This window comes from Alosa alosa, chromosome 15 (assembly GCF_017589495.1).
Source record: "Alosa alosa isolate M-15738 ecotype Scorff River chromosome 15, AALO_Geno_1.1, whole genome shotgun sequence".
NCBI lineage: Eukaryota > Metazoa > Chordata > Actinopteri > Clupeiformes > Clupeidae > Alosa > Alosa alosa.
The window spans coordinates 688,398-709,761 of NC_063203.1; the positions used below are offsets into that span (position 1 = coordinate 688,398).

Genomic DNA, 21,364 nt, shown 5'->3' on the forward strand with positions numbered 1-21,364 from the left:
TTACTCTTGATTCAGTTAGGCTAGGCCTTTTTATTAAGTTATTCATCATCTTCCGTCCTTGTGTAGGCCTAGCGCACGCATTCTCAGACCTGTCACCTGTCATTCATCAACGTAAGGGAGGTGTTTGGAATCATTCCCACGTTACAATCATCAGCCAATCAAGGGGGTCACTTCAGTCAAGCTCGTGCATGAGTAATGACGTCATCCATAGCAACAAAGACTTAAATATGAGGGGACTGACATGCGATTCTCTGTACTTAATGAAAATATACATTATTCCCAAATCACAAAATAATGGTCGAATATTACTGATGATATTTCATTGTTATTTAAGAACATGCAGTGCGCGTATGCATAGGCTATGGTGACATATTAATTTAATAATGTTACAAAGATACTGCATCAATCCGTATGTTTCATTAGGCTACTAGGCTATTTGTTTTGCCTTACTCTTGATTCATTTAGGCTAGGCCTTTTTATTAAGTTATTCATCATCTTCCGTCCTTGTGTAGGCCTAGTGCAAGCATTCTCAGACCTCTCACCTTGCTCGTAAAAAAATCATCATATCGCATCTCTTCTTTCACACAAACATACGCGTATTTGTGGGTGTTTTTGCGAGGTATCTAGGTACGCCATGTTTTTGGAGGTGAGATCACATAGTAAGGAGCTGGCTCAAGGGTTATAAATGTATTTTGTCGTGTTTCGTTGTATAATAAAAGCACAGCTTTTATAGCCATCCATGCGTCTTTCCTTCTGGCTCTTTGGCTATGAATTTGGTAACTATAGCGGACTATTTGACGTCTTTAGAACACTAAACAGGTAGAGGTGTCAAATGTTGAGTTTCTCCAGTCTAGATTTTTTGACGTTAATCACTCCTATGATGTATTGCTATTGTCTATCCAAAGTAAAATACCTGTTTCGAAGTTAACCGATGGTCAAATCAACCAAAACTCCGATTGTTTGCACCTCCAAGTGGTGTGTGACGTAGGTCTGTGACGCGAGTTTGTGTGAAAGAATTGTGGCGGGTCTGTTATTTTTTAGCCTACTTACTGTAGGCTGCGCAAACCACGATCCTTTGTTTTGGGCAAGCCTGCATTCGAGGCAGGCCTTTATTTTATAAGGCCTCTGTTGAAGAATTTTATATAAAGCCTACGCTAACAGTTGTCCTCCTGCCCCCGCTACCACAGCTGTGTGAGCGCGTCCCTGGATAGTGTGGCATGCTCACGCGTTATGTCTCCTTCTTACAAACTTGACTATAGCGAAACCATTAATGAAAGCAAAGCAACCATTTACGTATTTATAAAAAAACAACTTGCCAGATATGCCTTCATGGACAATAACATAGACAGCAAATTAAGATATTTAATCTTAAAGCACCGGCATCAAAAGCAGATTTCGATTTTCGCTAACCACTGTGTAGCCAAGCCTTATGCCATACCCAAGTATGCCAAGTAGCCTAAATCGAGGTCATTTTTAATTATGCATGATTGATGTTGTTATTGAATCCATAGGCTGGGATTCCTCTCGGCAACAATTATGTTTAAAGGTAGCCTCCTGCTTTTTCAGAAGGGGCGGCAGGCAGGCTACTGACAGAGCGACGTACAGTGGCAGAGCGACGCACAGTGGCTGAAAGTGGTACTAGTTTCAGCCATTTCAAAGTAATGTCCACTGTATAAGTCGCATCAGTCAAAAAATGTGTCATGAACAGGAAAAACATATATAAGTCGCACCGGACTAGTATTTAGGAATGTATTTCACAAAATCTAAAACCAAAAACAGACAGAGACTATGTAACTGAACTATTGAGGATTAATGTTAATGAAGACATAGGAGTGAAGGCAGCCAAGAGGAGGGCCAGGAGGTAATTGTAAAGCAATTTAGGCTACAAAAGATTCACTGAAAGAAAATGCTGATGTGGGACACCAAAATTTAGCTAAAATGTGGAGAATACAATGCAATCAAGCATTTTGGGTAGGGTTGGGTATCATTTGGGTTTTATCCGATACCGGTGCTAAATCGATACTTTTAAAACGGTGCCGGTGCCAAAGCAGTGCCTGAACCGGTACTTTGTTTTTAGAATAAAATGGTGATGGTAAAGCATGAATTGGTTTTTAATTGATAAGACAAATTTGAACGTGAAATTGAACTGGAATATTCATTTTACTATCAATATCTCATTGCTTCTACGCATAATACATTTAAATGTTAAAACAGCTTACCATGGATGCACACAAAATGGTAAGCTCTGCTTTCAAGTTCATCCAGTGTAGGCAGCGTGCCATAAGGTATGTTAAAACTGCTTGCCATGGAACTATCAGGTCGGCATTTGCAAGCAACCTAATCTAACGTCGAGGGACTCTGCTTTCAAATTCATTCAGTGTGTTCCCAAATGCTTGAAGAAGTTTGATGTCTTCCCCCATAACACCCAACTAGGACTAGGACTATGTAAATATACAACACAACTACCTCTATTTTTTAGATATATGTTCTATATTTCTATATTTTGATATATGTTCTATATTTCAGTCTCGCACTTTAATGTCTGTATGTGGTATGTCTGTATATTTTGATTTTTTTTATTGTCTATGGCTATGTCTATGTCTAAAGTATGTAAAGTATGTCTATGTCTGCATGGGAAAGTAAGAAACAAAATTTCAATTCTTTGTATGACCAGTGCATGTGAAGAAATTGACAATAAAGCCGACTTGACTTGACACCCAATAGTTTTAAACATGTTACATGTTCCGATGTTGAAGTGTTTAGATTCCCAGCGCTAGTAGGCCTTTTAACAGCAACTATGCGCTAACAGGCTACCCCCAGTTAGAGCAGCTAGCGCTAACAAACGGAGATATTATGTAGCCTCTTTGACAGCTCAGGGATATCAATGCAGAGGTATGTAACCTACATAACATTTCAAATAAATGCCAGTTAAAGCATTAGCAAGGTAATTGTGTAAAGTATACTGTTGATGTTGTTTCATAGCCTTTTGCTTGTGTGTAGTTAGGCCTACTTCTAGATTTTGACGGGAGCTTGTGATAAGCTACTTGTCATGGGCTCACGCAAGCGGTCAAATACTGTCCATTAGCCTATGTTGTGCACCCATCTCCTTTAAGCTTACATGTTGTGTTAATGTTAGCTAGACCTAACTTCTGGATGTGTTGCTATCAGAGTAAGACGATGGCGCATGATGTGCAGTGATGCCTCGTATTAAAAAAAAAAAAAAAAAAAAATCTAAGTGGCACCAAAATGAGGCACCGAAATCCACGTTGTTATTCGATGTTGTTACTACCGTTTGCGTCGGCACCGGTGCCATATTAGAACCTTGTTTCGGTGCCCAACCCTAATTTTGGCCGATGTGGAGTCACAAGCCGGCAGCAGATTAAATGCTCATGATGAGAGAGAAAAAGATGTGGTTTTAAAAGGACGTGACCGATGCTGAGGCAAGCCAGGCGATAAGAGTTGCCTATAGGCCCGACGGTAATTGTAAAGCAATTTACAAAAGATTCACAGAACAAAAATGCTGATGTGTTACATGAAAATTTAGCTAAAAATGTTGAGAATGCAATGCAATCAAGCATTATGGGCGATGTGGAGAGACAAGCCGGCAGCAGATTAAATGCTCACGAGAGAGAAAAAGATGTGGTTTTAAAAGGACATGCAGACCGAAGCGGAACAAAATCTACGACCAAGAACAGACAATGTAATTAGACACATAGAGGCCAAAAATATTGAGAATTCTACTGGGAATGTTAATGAAGACAAAGGAGTGACAGAAATGCTGCTGTGGTACATGAAAGTTTAGCTAAAAATGTGAAGAATGCAATGCAATCAAGCATTTTGGGTGACATGGAGGCACAAGTCAGCAGCAGTGCAAATTTCCCAGAACGAGAGAGAAAAAGATTTTAACGATTTAAAAGAACATACAAGAAGGAGTGAATGGCTGCCAGCTGTGGCGAGCCGTGTGGTAAAGAAGGCTGCCAACGAGGGCCAGACACTAATTGTAAAGCAGTTTACAGAAGATTCACTTCTGAAGAACAAAAATGCTGATGTGGTACATGAAAATTTAGCTAAAAATGTGGAGAATGCAATGCAATCAAGCATTTTGGACGATATATTGGCACAAGCTGGCAGAAGAGCATGCACATTTAAAACCAGGGCCTAAATTTCGGTGCGGGTATTGCGCCTAAGTTATTAAGTATTGCGCATAATAATAAAAGTCCACATTTTACAGTGCTGTCTGATAACGTTAATCAAATAATGGAGCGGCCTGAATGCGGGACTATTGACTGGACGGAACAACTCTGACTTCAATTGAACGTAGCCCCATGCAAACACACACGCTGAGGTCTTTTATTTAGGCGGCGCAAAGCACAGCACCTTTATTTGGGGCAGGCTTGAATTCGAGGCAGCTAGGCCTTTATTTCCTATGTGGTGCGTGTTATTGTGAGACATAGGCCTACGTTTCGTTTAGAGTGACATACCGGTAGGCTATCAAAAGCAGTTCGATTTGGGATATAATTACGTTTGGACTGTTTGATCATATTGCTAAAATCGGGACTGATGGCCACTGAAATCTGTGGGGTATTTGATGGTTCACTATTAAGTTTCATGTAGTTGAAAGAGTCTCGGGATTTCCATCATATTGTGAGATAAGGCATCCATGGAATGTGTGCTGTGCTGTAATCGAAACCTTATTCCGTATAGCCAAAGAGGTCTACGATAGCCTACATTTTTTTTAGTTATGCATGATTTACTTTTTTATAAAATTTGTAGGCTGATGCCTGGCAGCAACAATTGTGTTTAAATGTAGGTTACTGCTTCAGCCTCTGGCAAATTCAAAAGGGGGGCGGCAAGCGACGTGTTGTAGACTCATGGTGTAGGATAATGACTTTTCATTGCCAACAATATTAAACCAACCAACAATATAAAATATTAAGAAGAGCTCTTTTATGAGTAAAATCGGAACAAAAATATTACTGGCCTTTATTTGTCCGAATCTGAGGCCCGGCTATAAATAGAATCCCGGCCATAATTTGAGGATTTAGGTATGCACGTGTGTTTCAGGCATAGTGCAAGCACTAATGTCTGACTGAAAGTGCACAGAACTTGTGCATTTGAGAGCGCTCTGTGACGGAGCTACCTCGAGTTTCCGTCTAGTTTTGGGCTTGGCCACAGAAGCAGAGGGACAGTAGTGGTAAAGTGCAAAAAATGTATTTAAGGCTTGCAAAATGAGAGCAATTCATAAGTAATTCCGCTATCAACAAATCCCAAAGTCATGGCTAGTTCCACACGGAACACGACTACAAAAGACTTAAATAACTTTACTATAGACGTCTCAAAGCCACAAGACAACACTAGACTCAACTCTCTAGACTGACAGAGGGGTGAACATATATGCAGGTGGCCAGCACCATTCTAAATTGCAGGGGTAGACAAAACAAACAATTAACACATAATTCACAAGACAGACTCTAAGACAAAATATTAATGTTCCTCCATGAACTAATAACATATTCAAATAAGCATCAAATATAAGCATCACACACATTCCAAGAGGTACATAAAGGGATGAACATACAGAGCAACTTGATCAGGATTGCCCTGCTTGAGGCTTGCTAGCCTACTGCACGTGGCACACTCATCTATCGCATAGGCTATGTAAGGTGCCAAGTCTGAATCAAGTGTTGACGTTACGACATGTCAAGTGTCTTTAGTCTTGGTTCATGAAAATAGTGCTGTGGGCAATTTATAAAAAAAACAATAATGCACCAAACAAAGTGGTTACAGCCGTAGCCTAGCCATGCGATTATTTGTTATTTAGTTTCTCAGAAATTATTAATATTTCACAGAATAACTCAATGACCTGCCCGAAAATACTTCTTCGGATCTAAACACTTCACCTGCACATACTAGCCTAAATGATCTAACACTGCAGATTGAGGATGTCACACATGTAAGAATGCTGCAGAAGCACGAAAATGTGAGGCCCTAGGGTAGTATGGGTCGTTTACAATCCTTGTTGAGTTTCCGTTGATATCTGGTGCAGGATGGGAAATAATTTAAAGGAATCTAGTTCTATGATCTTGCTGCAGATCTTGTATAGTGACAATACAAAATTCCTAGTCATTGCAAAATCATAGTCTGTGTAATCTGACTTTAACCCTTAGAACCCGATTGACGCAAAGTGCGTCAAAAAACATACCCTTTCTTCTCTGTTACATTGATCCGGAACTGTTCATTGCAGCGAGATGAAACCTTTATTGCGTGCCAGCGCAGAAGTGGGGCTTTCCAACAAGACTACGCACTTGTCTGTACAATCAAGTATGAAAATAAAAAAAATCATGGAATTAAATCAAATTGGATCTTTACTTCTCTGCGTTCACCTGCACACCCATTACTCTCGTTTAAATGACTTGTGAACCCATGATCGCATAGATATGGCAAGCATATCAGATGAAAGAGGAGACACTAGGGCTATCCATTGGTACCAAATATATCGATCCTTCTAGGTTATAAAAACAGACGAAGTGACTGCAAAATAATAATGTCATGTACAAAAAACAAGAAACGTTACTCTCGTATGAATTACTCGTGAACCGGTGATCAGATAGATATGCCACGCATGTCCAATGAAAGAGGAGACACAGAGCTATTTGATGCCAAGTACATCCTTCTGGGTTATAAAACAAACAAAGTGATGGTAAAATAATAACTTCATATATTTCGACTTTTCCTACGTTTTTGTGGCAAAGCATAATCCAATGCCATCATGTGTTTCTCTATGACAAAGTATCTTCATAATCCGGTTTTGAGATCCTAGCAAATTCGTTCATGGCATTCAAGGCTCACATTGCATCCCAATTTGTTTGACAAAGAAACACCTTTTTGCCTTTACTTTGTTCATGGCAATGCAGTAAAAAGTTGTAGAGAATCATCATGAGTGCACACACAGGCTAACAAGCTAACTCAAGTCAAGTCAGGTCAGATCAGTTTGTGTCACAGATATGGAGCGCAGAAAGGTCATTTTCTGTATATTGCTCAGCCGCAAAGTCCCCCTCCGCCATGGTTGTTATATTGCCAGATTCAGGACAGTCTGGCCTACACATACATACATGACCAGGATAAATGCTTACTTAAGGTAGTGAGAATGGCCAAAAATAGAGTAGGGCTCTTAGAGCTAAATAAAAAAATATTTATTTCCGTAAGGCACACACCACATATTTTTCACATTTGCTCAGCCACAGAGAATCCCTCCACCATGGCAATGATATTGCCAGATTCAGGACATTCTGCCCTACACACACATGAGTCTGGTGTAGGGCAGAATGTCCTACACATCTCAGTGGTGAGATACATAATGCGCCACTGCGCTTTTTGTATTTTTATTATTTCAAAAAGTATTAATACATGAAATTGAGGCAGATCAATCAGAAAGGTAGTGAACATGCCCTTAAAACAGTCTAGTGTTCTAAGGGTTAACACCTGTGACTTTGTCTTTAGATGTGGGAGCGTCTGATAGCCTACTGTAGAGTTTCAACAATCTTTTCAAAGTCTTCTGATATATGGGTATAGTTTTTTCTTGTTGTCGCTACTTTCACCCCAAGGAGAAATTTCTATCAAATCAAAACAGGGAAAATCAAAACAAAATTAAGTCTAAACTTGTTTTGGACAATTTATTTTGTATGTCATTTGTAGTTTGTTTTTAATTAGGGAAAAATCGATTAAAATCGTATTCGGGTTTGGTGTAAAAAAAATCTGAGATTTTTTAAGCCATATCGCCCAGCCCTATATCTGCACTCGCCGTGGTGTCATAGTCAACGACAAAACAGTTCTGCACAGGTAATTACTTTTACTATGGACTGACAAGGGGTTACCATATAAGGTTACAGCTGGGAAAATAAGTATTGAACACGTCAACATTTTTTTCAGTATGCATACTTCCAATGTGGCTATTTGCATGAAATTTTCACCAGACATCTATCTATAAAGCAAGGAGCGTCTTTGTGTGTGTGTCTGTGGCACGCATATCTCGCTGACCATTTGTCAGACTGACCTAAGATTTTGTATGTGGCTCGCGCATGGCACAAAGGTGTGCACTCTCAATTTTGAAGATTTTTGAATGCATATTTAAAAATATGCTTATTTACGTAGGACGTTTATCGCTGCACTGCACTGTTTCCAAGGGGACCAGTTTCAGGGGAGCTTCACCCCATGGATTGTGTACTGACAGTAGCTAGGTCTCACTTTGATGATAGTCAGTCGCAATTTAAAAAACGGATTACTCGGGAACCGCTTGTGGGTTAAGATGCAAGATGATTATCATGTCTCAACAATAAAGATTCCCTGTATGCAGTTTGCTTGCATAAAATGATTATGCGGGTTTTGCAACAACACACCAACAAACATGGGTATGTAGTGACCACTCAAAATTAAAGTATGTGCAATAAACTGACGCTTCGAATAGCCCAGGCTACATTTTTGACTTGAGACTTTGACTAAACAAACGACAATTCCGACTGCAAGGTCCCAAATTGAAACGAGCGATAGGCTAATGCCACATAGCCAACGTTAGACAAAAGTTGCAGAATGAGCGACGTCACTTATCACGCCAACAAACACGGGTATAGTGACCACTCAAAATAAAAGTATATGCAATAAACTGACGCTTCGAATAGCATTAGGAAGTTATTCAGTAAGCTATACACATTTAGCCTTAACTCAAAACAGTTGTTAGGCTTATGTCATTCTGATCTGTAGAAATGTCACATGCAGCCATGCCTAAATGTATTACACATGTATTAGTGGCCACATTAATTATGACCGCCGCGCAGCGAAGCGGCGGTCATATAGGTTTAGTCAGATTTTTTTTTTTTTTTTTTGTATGTTGATCTCAAGGGGCCATGTCAATCCATTCCATAACCACTCATTTCATGTATAAGCCACCTAGTTAAACACAAAAAGTAAAAATGAGGTGTTGTAATTGAAGGTATCTGTGACCTAACATAGTCAAAACTGCACGAAATTGGAAGTGTAGGATCATTATGACACCCTCTGTATGCACGCCAAGTTTTGTGGAATTCCGTTCATGGGGGGCCACACAATAAATTAATTTATGTTACTATACACCAACTGGCCTGTAGGTGGCGGAGACAGTTTTCTGTGAATATCTCGAGAACCGTGGGGCCTAGGAGGTCCACCTTTTTTTATGTATGTTGGTCTTAAGGGGGCATGTCAACCCATCCCATTACCACTTATTTCATGTATAGCCCACCTAGTTAAAAAATTAAAAAGAAAAAAATTAGGTGTTTTCATCACAATATCTCTGGCTGACAAGGTCAAAACTGCACGAAATTAAAAGTGTAGGATTATTATGACACCCTCCGAATGCATGCCAAGTTTTGTGTACTTTTCGTTCATGGGGGCCTTACAATAAAATAATTTATGTGTACATTTAGTGGCGTACACCAACAAGGATTCCCGGGGACACTGAAAGACCGGGGTACACAAAACTTGGTGGGCATGTACCCCCACATGGATAGCATGGAACCGTCATTCTTCGTTTTGATCTGTAGCCCCCCCCCCGCTGGACTGGACCCCGAAAGGAGGGTAGGGCAGACACAGTTCTCTGTGAATATCTTGAGAACTGTAGGGCCTAGGATGACCAATTTTTTCCGTATGTTTGCCTCCAGGGGTCATGTTAACCCATTCCATGTGCACACATGTGCATAAACAGATACACACGCACACACATACATTTACAGTAATCATCATTATGACACATACTCACACAGTAGACATATGTACGCATGCATGCACATGCACAAACACACATATGAGGCAAACACACAAGCACGCACATACACACACACACACACACCCACACACATAAACATAAATTTGTACACGCACACATGCACACAATTCAAGAATTTTTTCCCATCATCTACTCCCTGAATTTTTGGTCATTGATACCGGGACAATCGAATCACCGGGGTACATGAAATTTGGTGGGTATGTAGCCCCACTAGACTTTTACGGAAAAATTTCATTTCATCCCCGGGGACCACCACCCCCCCCCCCCCCACCCGTGCTGGGCCCCCCGAACCGCAAAAAAAAACTGTTTTTCCTAAATAACTACCTGAACCGTGGCACTGAGGATGAAGAATCTTTTATGGTATGTTGGTCTCAAGGGCCCACATCAACCTGGCTCATAATCACTAATTTGTGATTTGCACCCCACCCCGGTAAAAATGAAAATGCAATATTATTCTGCTTTAATCGCCCCTATCTTCAGTTAAGATGTTCAGAACTGCACCAAATTTTATGTGTATGATTGACCTGGCATTCTCTGGGGGTATGCCAAGTTTCGTAGAATTTCATCCATGGGGGGGTCTAAAAAATTAGGTTATGTGTACATTTAGTGACTGTACACTCATTGGCCTGTAAATGGCGGTGCACACATATACACATGCACACACACAGGCACCCACATACTATCGGTATTAGAACGGCCGATACATAATTACAAATTCAGTAGGATTAAAAGAAAGCCAAAATAAATATTCATCATCATCATCATGGCTGCATTTTCAGTATTGGCGATAAGTAGTCGTTTGTCCACTAGATGGCGCTTATCGTTGCAGTGAGACGTAATTTTGTTGGAAGTTAAAAGTGGGTTGGAAAAACAATGGACGCTTCCTACAAGGACTGTAATTTTCCGCAGCGAACATCTAATAAGGATAGGACGATGTTCACATGAAGTGTAATTCCCATTTCTTCTTGCAGCCCGAAATAAATCTGAGGATGTTTATCGGACATGCTTGGTTTTACTGCAGGTACATTAATCTTGTAATATCAATAAGGACCTAGGTAATGTTACCGTTAAGCGTTGGTTGAGTGATGGAGGCATTTGATTGATTGCATTTGTAGAAAACTATAAATGCGGTTATACCAAGCAAATTGATAGCAGCACTGTTTGTATCTTTCGACTGTCATTTATTGCACGTGCTACAAAATCATTCTCTGCAATGGAAGATTTACCAACGTTACACCGGTCTGATACAGTTTTGCCTATACATGCGTGAGACTGAGACGCCTGTTTATTTTGTTTTAAGTGCGTGCAGGGTGTGAGAGGGAATCGATGTGCTTTGATTACAGCTTGGTAGTTGTAGTCTGTGAAATTAAAAAAAGCACGTGTGTGTGAAGTATCCAAACAATGACACCTTCATTTCATTATGGCTGCTTTAGCAACACACCTTAAGCTACTGTGTAGTGGGTCCCATTTAGAAGTGGCTACTTCATTCGCGCTTTCCTTGACTCATGGAGCTGCATGAATGCTATTACAACTTTTCGCCACGATATGACAGTTTAAGTCCGCTTGATACTGTAAGGCGTAAACCATTGGTTTCCAAAGGAGATTTTATTTGTGTCGCCAGCATAGCCTATTGACAATTTATGTTGTAAATAGGCCTACCTTATAATCCTACCTGTAGCTTAGGGAAGCTAACAGCTTTCTATTAGGATCTAGTTTGTTAGTTACCGTTTTGTCATAACTCCCTGATGCATTTTTTGCATTTAGAATAGCCAGAGTGTATATCTCAATCGAAAAATTAAACAATATCGGGTGCCTATGGACTAGGCTAGGTGAACCCAGCCTGATCTGCCTGCTATTTATTTTTGGATTTCTTAAATTTTTGATTGCTTGGTCTGATGAAAGCCAGACTAGCCATGGACCTCAGTTACACAATGCAAGGGAACATGAATCAGCCTATATTTGCACGAACAATAACGGACAAAAGCTCTTCAACTTTGGCCCGTTAAAATGTGTATGAACAGTCTAGCGGCACGATTTCATCAAGGCCCATTTGGACATGTCAGTTATTTGCACCACTGGTTAGATGTAAAACAGCATTTCGTTTCAGACTAGGCTACTGTTACTTAATTTGTGCATTAACAATAACGTTTCAGACTACTGTTACTTAATTTGTGCATTGACAATAAAGTATTACATGAACTAAAGATGACTAAAATCTTATGTAGAAGAAGAAACATTAACAAAAAATCCATCCATCCAAAAATGACCTTTGTTTTTGATAGCTGTTGAAAACGGCATGGAACTGACAGATATGTTTTTGTTTATAAATACATAAAAAAGAAATAAATAAATAAATAACATTATGCTGATACCTTTTGCTTTTCCCAAATACAATGTAGCCTACAGGTGTAAGTGACCTTTCATCAATCCAGTTGCAATGGATGAACTGTGATGAACTGCCCTACTTGTGATTGTTTAGAGATTTTAAAGGTTTTATAACAATGCTACATCTTCTTTGGCTATTCTACAATCTATTCACCTTTTCAGCACCAGTAGGCTACTTTCTGTGCAGCCGCACACACACACTCAGGCATGCCAAACAAGCATACACAAAAGTTTCAAGAGTGGGGGATGGAGTAAAATATGGAGACAAATTGAAGTGTGATTTATTTTCGCGGAACAGATGTACAGGACTGAGCGGCGGTCATATTTTGTACCGCTATGCGGTACATCTAGTTATAGGCTAATATTATAATATTCAGTAGCCTATTCATTATTGAATGCTTAGCTGGAATGATGTTTCCTTATCATTCTATTTTTAAAGCAGGCATACCTGTGGGCATGTAATTGAGCTACGGGTTTTCTTCAGGAATGGCATGTTCGAACGGGCACTGCACTAGTTAATATTAATTTAGGTAATCCACCCATATAAAAAAATCCAAACATTAATGTCCATAAGTTGAGTTATAAGTAACCAAGTGGAATGGCACAGGGAAAAAGTATTGAACACGCTAAGAAAAAGCAGTACACAAAGGCAAGGAATGGCAAGGAACAAGCTGGAATCTATACGTAGTTAGAGAGTAATTATCCCTCCTATCTGTGGAAATTAATATAAGATGGGTTAGTACATATTGAATGGCTATAAAAAGGTTTTTCGTTACCAAGGTGTCACACAAGAAACATTTCATGATGGGTAAAAGCAAAGAGCTCTTCAATGGAACTGGTTACAGATGCATTTCAAAACAATCATCCAGTAAGCAGTATTGGAGCCATTATGCAAGTGGAAGGAACATAACTGCATCATCAGTATAAGTATACTCTTTTGATCCCGTGAGGGAAATTTGGTCTCTGCATTTATCCCAATCTGTGAATTAGTGAAACACACTCAGCACACAGTGAACACACAGAGGTGAAGCACACACTAATCCCGGACCCCTGGAATCTTCAATATTAAAAGACTATCTATTTAAAAGAATGGGCCAAAATCACACCTGAATACTGCGACTGATTAGTTTCGTCATACAGGAAATGCCTTGAAGCTCTTCCACAAAGTATTTAAGAAAGTTCAGTAGGCGTGTTCAATACTTTTTTCCTATGCCATTCTACTTTTTTACTCATAACTCTACTAATGGACATTTTTTATATGTGTGGATTACCTAAGTTAATACTAATGTCTAGGGAAAATTTCATGCAAATAGCCTCACTGGAAGTACACTTACTGAAAAAAATGTGTTCAATACTTATTTTCCCTGCCTAATATGCACCTTTCGCTATAGACCAGGTTTTTCTTGGTCAGCGAAAAGTTCACAAAGATCTGCAGGAATTCCTTAGATAAAAAGGACTTGTGGAAACAGAAAGCAGTTTGATATCATTTGTGCAAAGTTTTTGTCTATGTGAAAACACATTAGTAATTCTTTTTTTGTTTATCTGTTTTTATAAGCTGATGTGTGGGTCATTAACTGTCTTGGTAGATTATCATAAAAGCTAGCTAGCTTTTTAAATCTCTGTATTTTTGTGTTTTTGTGTTTTTTTGCTGGACAGAGGCATGCCCATCCTTAAGAACCTCCCCACTCGGCTAAAAGCAGGCAGGCGGGTGAGTGTGGAGGCTGAGCTGGGCAGTACATGTGGTGAGGTAATACTGCACAACATGAGCCTGAATCCCAACCCTTTTGAGAAGCAGGCATCTGAGCCGGGCTGGCAACCAGGTCGCCACGACTCCCTCCTAGAAGGTGGCGTGCCCCATGACCGCAACCCTTTTGATGATGAGGAGGATGAGAATGAAGCTAATGAGGTGCGACATGGAGGATCAGGGAAGGCCTCTATCAAGGGAACACTGGATCGTATCCGTGGAGCGTCTCCTCTCAAAACCCTGGGCAAACTAGGGAAGGGCTTACGCGTGTCAGTCAAGACCAAAGGCAGTGCCACACCCTCCCCTCAAGGTTCCATTGGAAACCCCTCCCCAGTAGAGAGAAAGAAGAAAGGCCGTAGGAGCTCAGAAGGCAGCCTGCTCCGGTGAGAACATACAAAAAAAGACACACACACACACATAGACACACACATGACACATTCTGTAGGTACAGTATGTATGAGTAACATTGTGTACAAGTTAGTCATCATCATCCTCAGTTAGCCTGGAAAATCCAGACCCTGATAATCTAGAAAGATTAAGGGTCTGGCAAAGAGCAATGTAATGGCCCAACTTGAGGGGCTGCAACAAGCATGCATTTAAAAATCTCACTGCACGCAATTGGATAACACTAGACCATGTTTTCTCTGAATGATTTCGGACTTTGACGCAATCGGGATAACACTACGACCAATGTGTACTGTCCTCCAATGTTGCAGCGCTGTCTTCATCAGTTTAGCTGGACTCCCGGAATGTTGGGGTAAAAGTAACGTGCATCATTGCTCTTTGCCAGAGTGTCTCGCAGAGACAATTCCATTGTGCTCTCGTGAGAACTCTGGATTTCCAGGGTAATCCTCAGTCAGTATTAATGAATAAAATCCAATATGGTTGTGTTTAAAAATAAAAGTCAAATACGCCTGCTGTTTAAAGAGTTGGGGCGCTATCTTTCCCTCAATGCATCGTTCATGTTCCTAGCTTACACCCAACGCAGTGATCATTATTCTGCCAAGTGCACAGCGTACGGGCGTGTCAATAAAAAAAACAAATAGGTGTGGTCAGGTGCATGATCACAAATTACTATTTTAATGCCACTAAAAATGATAACACCACTAACCAAAAAATAAAACTGGTCTAAAGGGAAAGGCACATGTTCTCCACAGCTATTTTGAAGACACGCCATCATGAACTGTAACAATTGGCGAGACCTTAGCAACAAGTCCCAGTCAACACGACTAGTGTGCTTAAATTAATGTCCTTATGATTTTTCGAATTTCATTCGAATATTATTGGGCTAACTATTGCTTTTTTCAGAATCAGCTTTATTGGCCAGGTTTGCTTAAACAAACAAGGAATTTGACTCCGGTTAATCTTTGCTCTCAAAGTACAACACTCATTTAACATATAAGAATAAAAAACATAAAAAGAATAAAAGAATACAACAGAACAGTAATATGGCTATGTATAAAAATAAATACAGTATGTAGGGGGGGGGGGGTGCGGCTGGGGGTGACCGCCTCCTTGTTGTCCCAGTCATGATAATGTATTAAAGAAGCACTATGCAGTTCTGGTTATTCCTTCGCTGTTTCTGGGTTTTCACCGGATTTGGGCTCGCATCTTTCACTACACAGCTCCCCCTGCAGCTTTGGTAGCAAGTGACTGCTACGCTAAACCCCCACTAGCTAACGAGCTAGCCATCAAGAAACCAAGCTAAACACATACAGGGCTCACAATAAAACGGTCGAGCAAACACATCAAACCACATTACAAAGACAAGTTCACCCAAGGGTAGGCTACTTACAATTTCAACAGCAACAAAGCCAAGTTGGCGTCTGTTTTGCCGTCTTCTTCGAAACTACAATCTGACTACATTTTCGAAGGCGCGATTGGATACTTCCGCTGAGTCACATCCAGATTTACCCGGACCAGGTCCAGAAAGTTGCATATATGTTTTTCCGCGGAGAAGCGTTAGGGGGAGACGAAGCACCCACCAAACGACCCAGAAAGTGTTGTAGAACTATCAGAACGACTCTCAACCTGCATAGTTAGGGCCCGAGCACCGATGGTCCCGGCCTCGCGCACCGAGAGGTGCGAAGCCCTATTGTTTTTGTAAAGATTATTATTATTTGTTCACATTTTTGCTATTTTTGAGGTGGTTAACATGGTTTAAAAGTTTTGGAATTTGGCACACACATCTGGTATCCAAATGGCTACACAGGCATGCAGGCTTGGCCCTGGGCGTGGCCCAGGGACTCAGTAGCGCCCCCTTAGGTGATTGATCCAGTGGTTGGCACATACTTTCAGCTAGACACACAAAATTTGGTAGGTGTGTGTATCTCCCCAAGATGAACAACTTTCGTATGTACAATGCATTAGCCACACCCAAAAGGAAGTGAGGTATTTGGGATTTTGTGCGGACCAAAATGTGATGAATTGTGATGCCAAAAGAGGTGCTTCCCATGGGTGAAAACGCATGAAATTTAAGGTACCGTGAATACACAGGGGAAAAGCCTTGGCACTGGGCTTGGCCCAGGAACTTCATAGCGCTCCCTTATGTCACTGTAACTTGTGGTTGGCATAAAGTTTTAGATACACACACAAAATTTGTTGGGTGTATGCAACTCCCAAAAACAATCAACTTTTGAATTAACATGCCATTAACCACGCCCACAGGAAGTGAGGTAATTGGGATTTTGTGTGTTGTGGACATGATCAATTTTAATGTACTCCTCCTAGACGGTTGCTCCGATTCATGTGAAAGTTAGTATACATGATGCCAATTATGCTTCTGATTCTAAATTGAGAAGCTTTTTTTGATATGTTGTAATTTGACGAAATGGCGAAACTATGAATTTTTATACCCTTCCACAAAAACAATAAATGTGTCTTAATTCACCATGCATGGCTTGAAATGTTTTAAATTTCACAGGTTATTGAATACCATGGTAATGACAATATTTACAAGCCCATAATCCATATTTGGCATAGCGCAACCCACTGGCAACAAAAAGAATGACAAGAACACTGATGTCTTATGATAGATTTGAATGTACTCCTCCTAGACGGTTTGTCAGATTCATGTGAAACTTGGCAAATATGATGACAAGATGATGCTGATGTTAAATTGCGAAGGGATTTTTGATATGTTGTAATATGTTATGATTATAATATCTTGCACATAAACAGGAAATGTGTCATAAATTCAAAGTGCATTGAATGAACAGTCAGGTTAATAGATATTATGATTATGAGAATATCGAAAAACCCTATTGTCCTGCCTGGCATAGCGCCACCACCTGGCCAAACAGGAAATGTGTCAGAATGGGCAATGCCTTAACTGATTTATTTGGAACCTAGTAGGTATACAATATTGGAAATCATTATTGTGATGATGTGCACATGTGTCATTCAGATGGCTAGCATAGCGCCACCATCTGACCAAGCATAAAATGTGCAATAAATGTTTTATGCTTTGAATGAATGGTCTGAAACTTAACAGGTTATTAGATAACCAGACATCCAATGGGCTTGCCTGGCATAGTGCCACCACCTGGCCAAGCAGGACATGTGCCAGAAATTGTTAATGCCTCAACTCATTAATCTGAAACTTTACAAAATGTAAGATATCATTATTGTGATGATATTCACATGTATCACAAACACACACACACACACACACACACACACACACTTACAGAATCTGACACACACAAAATAAATTGCTATGAACATGACCAGTCAAAAAAACACGTGTGTCACTACACACGACACACATGCTGTCTCTCTCTGTGTCTCTCTCACACACATACACACACACACTGAGAGAGAGAGACACACATACACAAACACACACAAACATATAGAGAAAGGCAAAAAGAGACACACACATACACACACACACACACACACACACACACACAGAGCGAGAGAGAGACACACACACACAGACAGACACACACTCAAGCACATACACACAAACAGACACACACACAGACAGACACACATACAGACATTAGTAGAAAGATGCCTGCCTTGCATTGCGCCCCCACCTTGTGGCGGTAGTGGGGTAGCGTAACGGTTGGGCGCCAGGTGGATTTATCCACCACCACTCAGACAGAGTGAAGATAAACTAAAGTTAAGAAATAATAACTAAATGGCTTTATAAAGCACCACAAAACATTAAATGATTTTAACTCTAACTAAAAGACTTCAAGAAATGCAAACAGGTGTGTTTGTTGTTCAGGACACACATGAACACCACACAAGCCAACAAATCACCACAACAGCAGTAGCAGTCCATTCAGCCTATTTTTAGGTCAGGCCACTAGGAGGCGGTAGGCGGTAGCCTCGACAAAAATGCAAAAAGGCAAGACGCAAAAAGGTCCAAAAACGAGAGAGAAAAGTATCTTCGGTCAAAAAAGACCTCTTCGGCCTAAGGCCACAATAAATTCAAACAGTATGTAGCAGGTTAAACAAATTATGCTGCTATTACAAGCTACTCAAGTGCAGCACAAACAAGTGCTTTTATTTAGGCTATAACTAATTGGCTACTATAACATAGCCGACTGCTTCAAAGCTCCCAGTGTGGATAAACCAATAAACAAAATAACATTAAATAGCAAAATCACTTAACAAAAGAAGAGCTCTCCAAAACTAGAGCACAAACGTGATTGCTTTCAGTTTACAGTTTAGATTAGATTACAATAAAGGCAGGCCGGCGCCGGAGGAAAGGAAAATGTAGAAATAAAAAATATCTCCAAAAGACAAAATAATAATTCCCAGGAAAACCCCTAAGGAAACCCTCCCCAGTAGCCTATGTAATCTATATTCAACTTAAAGTCGCGCCGCTCACGACTAAACAACAAGAGCGCTTTTAAAGACCACAGGACAACACAGAGAAGTGGGCCAGCTGCTACAACCTCGCTACTGTCGCGTGTCTCCTGCAAACAATGGTAAAACAGTTCTAATGCAAGGAGATCACGGAGCGAATGGAGTGCACCCCAAAGGACCAAACAACTCGCACAAAACTACTAGCTTACCCACGTTGCGTGCGTAAGACAGTTACAGCGCAAGGAGATCACGGAACGAATGGGGCAAGACAGGCCGACAGGCCAGGAACAACAACTTTGCTGCCGTGATAAGCTTGCTGAACAATGATAAAACAGTTCGTTATTGCAAAGTGATCCGCGGAGCTCCGGTTTGGACTAGACCAAACACGCACAAAACTCTGAACAACTCGGTGGAGTTATCAACCTGCCGAACAATGGAAAGACAGTTCTTTGAGGCTAGGCAATACTCACTGAGCGTCCAAGACAAGGACCAAACCAGGCCGCTCTCACAAGGCAAAACACTCTACCTGTCGTCACGTTCAGCCTACGCAGGGCAACACCAGCGAACCAAACACACAGCAAACACACTGTGAGGGGTCTGTAGAGATTTTTGCTGCCCTTTTCCTGACCCTGGACCTGTACAGGTACTGGATGGAGGGAAGGTCAGCTCCAATGATCCTCTCTGCAGCCCTAATTGTCAGTTTCAGTCTGGCCCTGTCCCGTTTGGTGGCTGACCCAAACCAGACAGTGATGAGTTACAGATGACCGACTGAATGATGGCTGAGTAGAAAGTGGTCAGCAGCTCCTTAGGCAGATTAAACTTCCTTAGTTGTCTCAGGAAGTATAACCTCTGCTGGGCCTTTTTCTGGATAGCGTCAATGTGGAGAGACCATTTTAGGTCCTGTGAAATGGTTGATCCCAGGAACCTAAAGGAATCCAGGCTATATTTTCAGGCTGTTTTTGATTGTAACTCCTTGTCAGTCAATAATGAAAGTAAATAACTAAGTGTAAGACTTTGTTTTGTCGTTGTCTATGAGTTCAAATACTATGCGAGTGTAGGTGCGTGTAGGCTATAATCTGCTTGTCATCCGAGCATCCGTGGCCTACTGGTTAGGGAAGCGGACTTGTGACCGAGGGGTGGCCAGTTCAATCCCTGACTGGTAGGAAAAATGTGGGTGGAGGGAGTGATTGAACAGTACTCTCCCACATTCACTGATGAGGTGCCCTTGAGCAAGGCACCTAACCCCCAACTGCTCCGTGGGCGCAGCATTAAGGGCTGCCCACTGCTCCGGGTGTGTATGTGTGCTCCTAGTGTGTGTGGGCTCTGAGCTCAGTGCTCCAAGTGTGTGTGTGTATGAATGTGTGCACACTACCCCTGGATAGGTAAAATGCAGAGAACAAATTTCCATACTGGACAATTATGTATGACTTACATTGGGCATCGCTTTCAAATGGCCAGTTCAGTCGCGCATTACGAGGCGTGAAGCTGCGTGAAGCTTTAGTACCACTTTCAGCCACTGTGCGTCGCTCTGCCACTGTCTCTGTCAGTAGCCTGACTGCCGCCCCTTCTGAAAAAGCAGGAGGCTACTTTTAAACATAATTATTACCGAGAGGAATCCCAGCCTACGAATTCAATAACAAAATAAATCATGCATAATTAAACATTACCTTGAAAGGCTACTTGGGTATGGCTTAAGGCTTGACTACACGGTGGTAGTGAAAATCGAAATCTGCTTTTGATAGCCTACCGGTGCCGCTCCACAAAACAAAAAAATATCTTGATTTGCTGTCTACGTTATTGTCAGTGTTGGGGGTAACGCAACTACGCAAATCAAAACAGTGTCTTGTGTGATAATTGAGACAGTAGAGAAATAACTGTTCAGAATTAATCTGTAGCTTCTGCAAAACAATGTTATTGGTGATTTAATACCATCTAGCGACGTTTTTAACAGGCTAGACAACTATGACCCACGTTAATTTGCCCTACTTCTTGACTGCAATGTAGTCAATTGACTGCTTGACATGTCATTTTTATTTTTCTGTACAATAAACAAATAGGCCTACATCTGCTTTATGCCACAGAATTACATTCATATTTGGCGCCACTTCCCTCCCCATATTCCAAGATAAAGATAGTATGAAGTACTTTTTGTATAGGCTACTATCATAAAATGTGTTAAAACGAATAGCTATTTGCAATTTGACAAAACACTGGTCCTTATTTTGCGAATGCAAGGACAAAATGAGCCTGTTGCATTTAGTTAGATGTCCGAGTCACGCATAATGTTTGAAAACCATTGGCTCGTAATCACAATAATTTAACACACGACAGTTGGATAGCCTACTTCATCATGTTCCCATGCCTAGATTTTTGTGAGTAGCATAGAGATCGTTAAAAACAATAAAGTATGGCTCTCGTTTGGGACATCGAAAACGTATATTTTAATAGGGTAGACTACCGTCGGAGATGCTGACTTGCAAAGGCCTCGGGATAACACGTTATCTCCACTATCAGTCATGCCCCTTGATCAAAGTGGGCAATGAAATAAAAGTTTGAGAACCACTGGCTTAACAAGTTACCTGCAGTCCAGAACACAC

At 40.9% G+C, this 21,364-nt stretch overlaps 1 protein-coding gene across 4 annotated transcripts in view; it reads left to right on the plus strand.

Moving 5' to 3' along the window:
• exoc3l2b (exocyst complex component 3-like 2b) overlaps positions 1 to 21,364 on the plus strand; it is a 166,775-nt gene that overhangs the window by 45,711 nt on the left and 99,700 nt on the right. For 3 of the 4 annotated variants that reach the window (XM_048264542.1, XM_048264543.1, XM_048264540.1), the window contains one exon: positions 13,856 to 14,326. In XM_048264542.1, the coding sequence (XP_048120499.1) occupies positions 13,860 to 14,326 (467 nt within the window). In that variant the 5' untranslated portion in view covers positions 13,856 to 13,859. Of the gene's footprint in view, positions 1 to 13,837; positions 14,327 to 21,364 lie in introns of all 4 variants that reach the window. The other variant, XM_048264541.1, reaches the window with a different exon arrangement.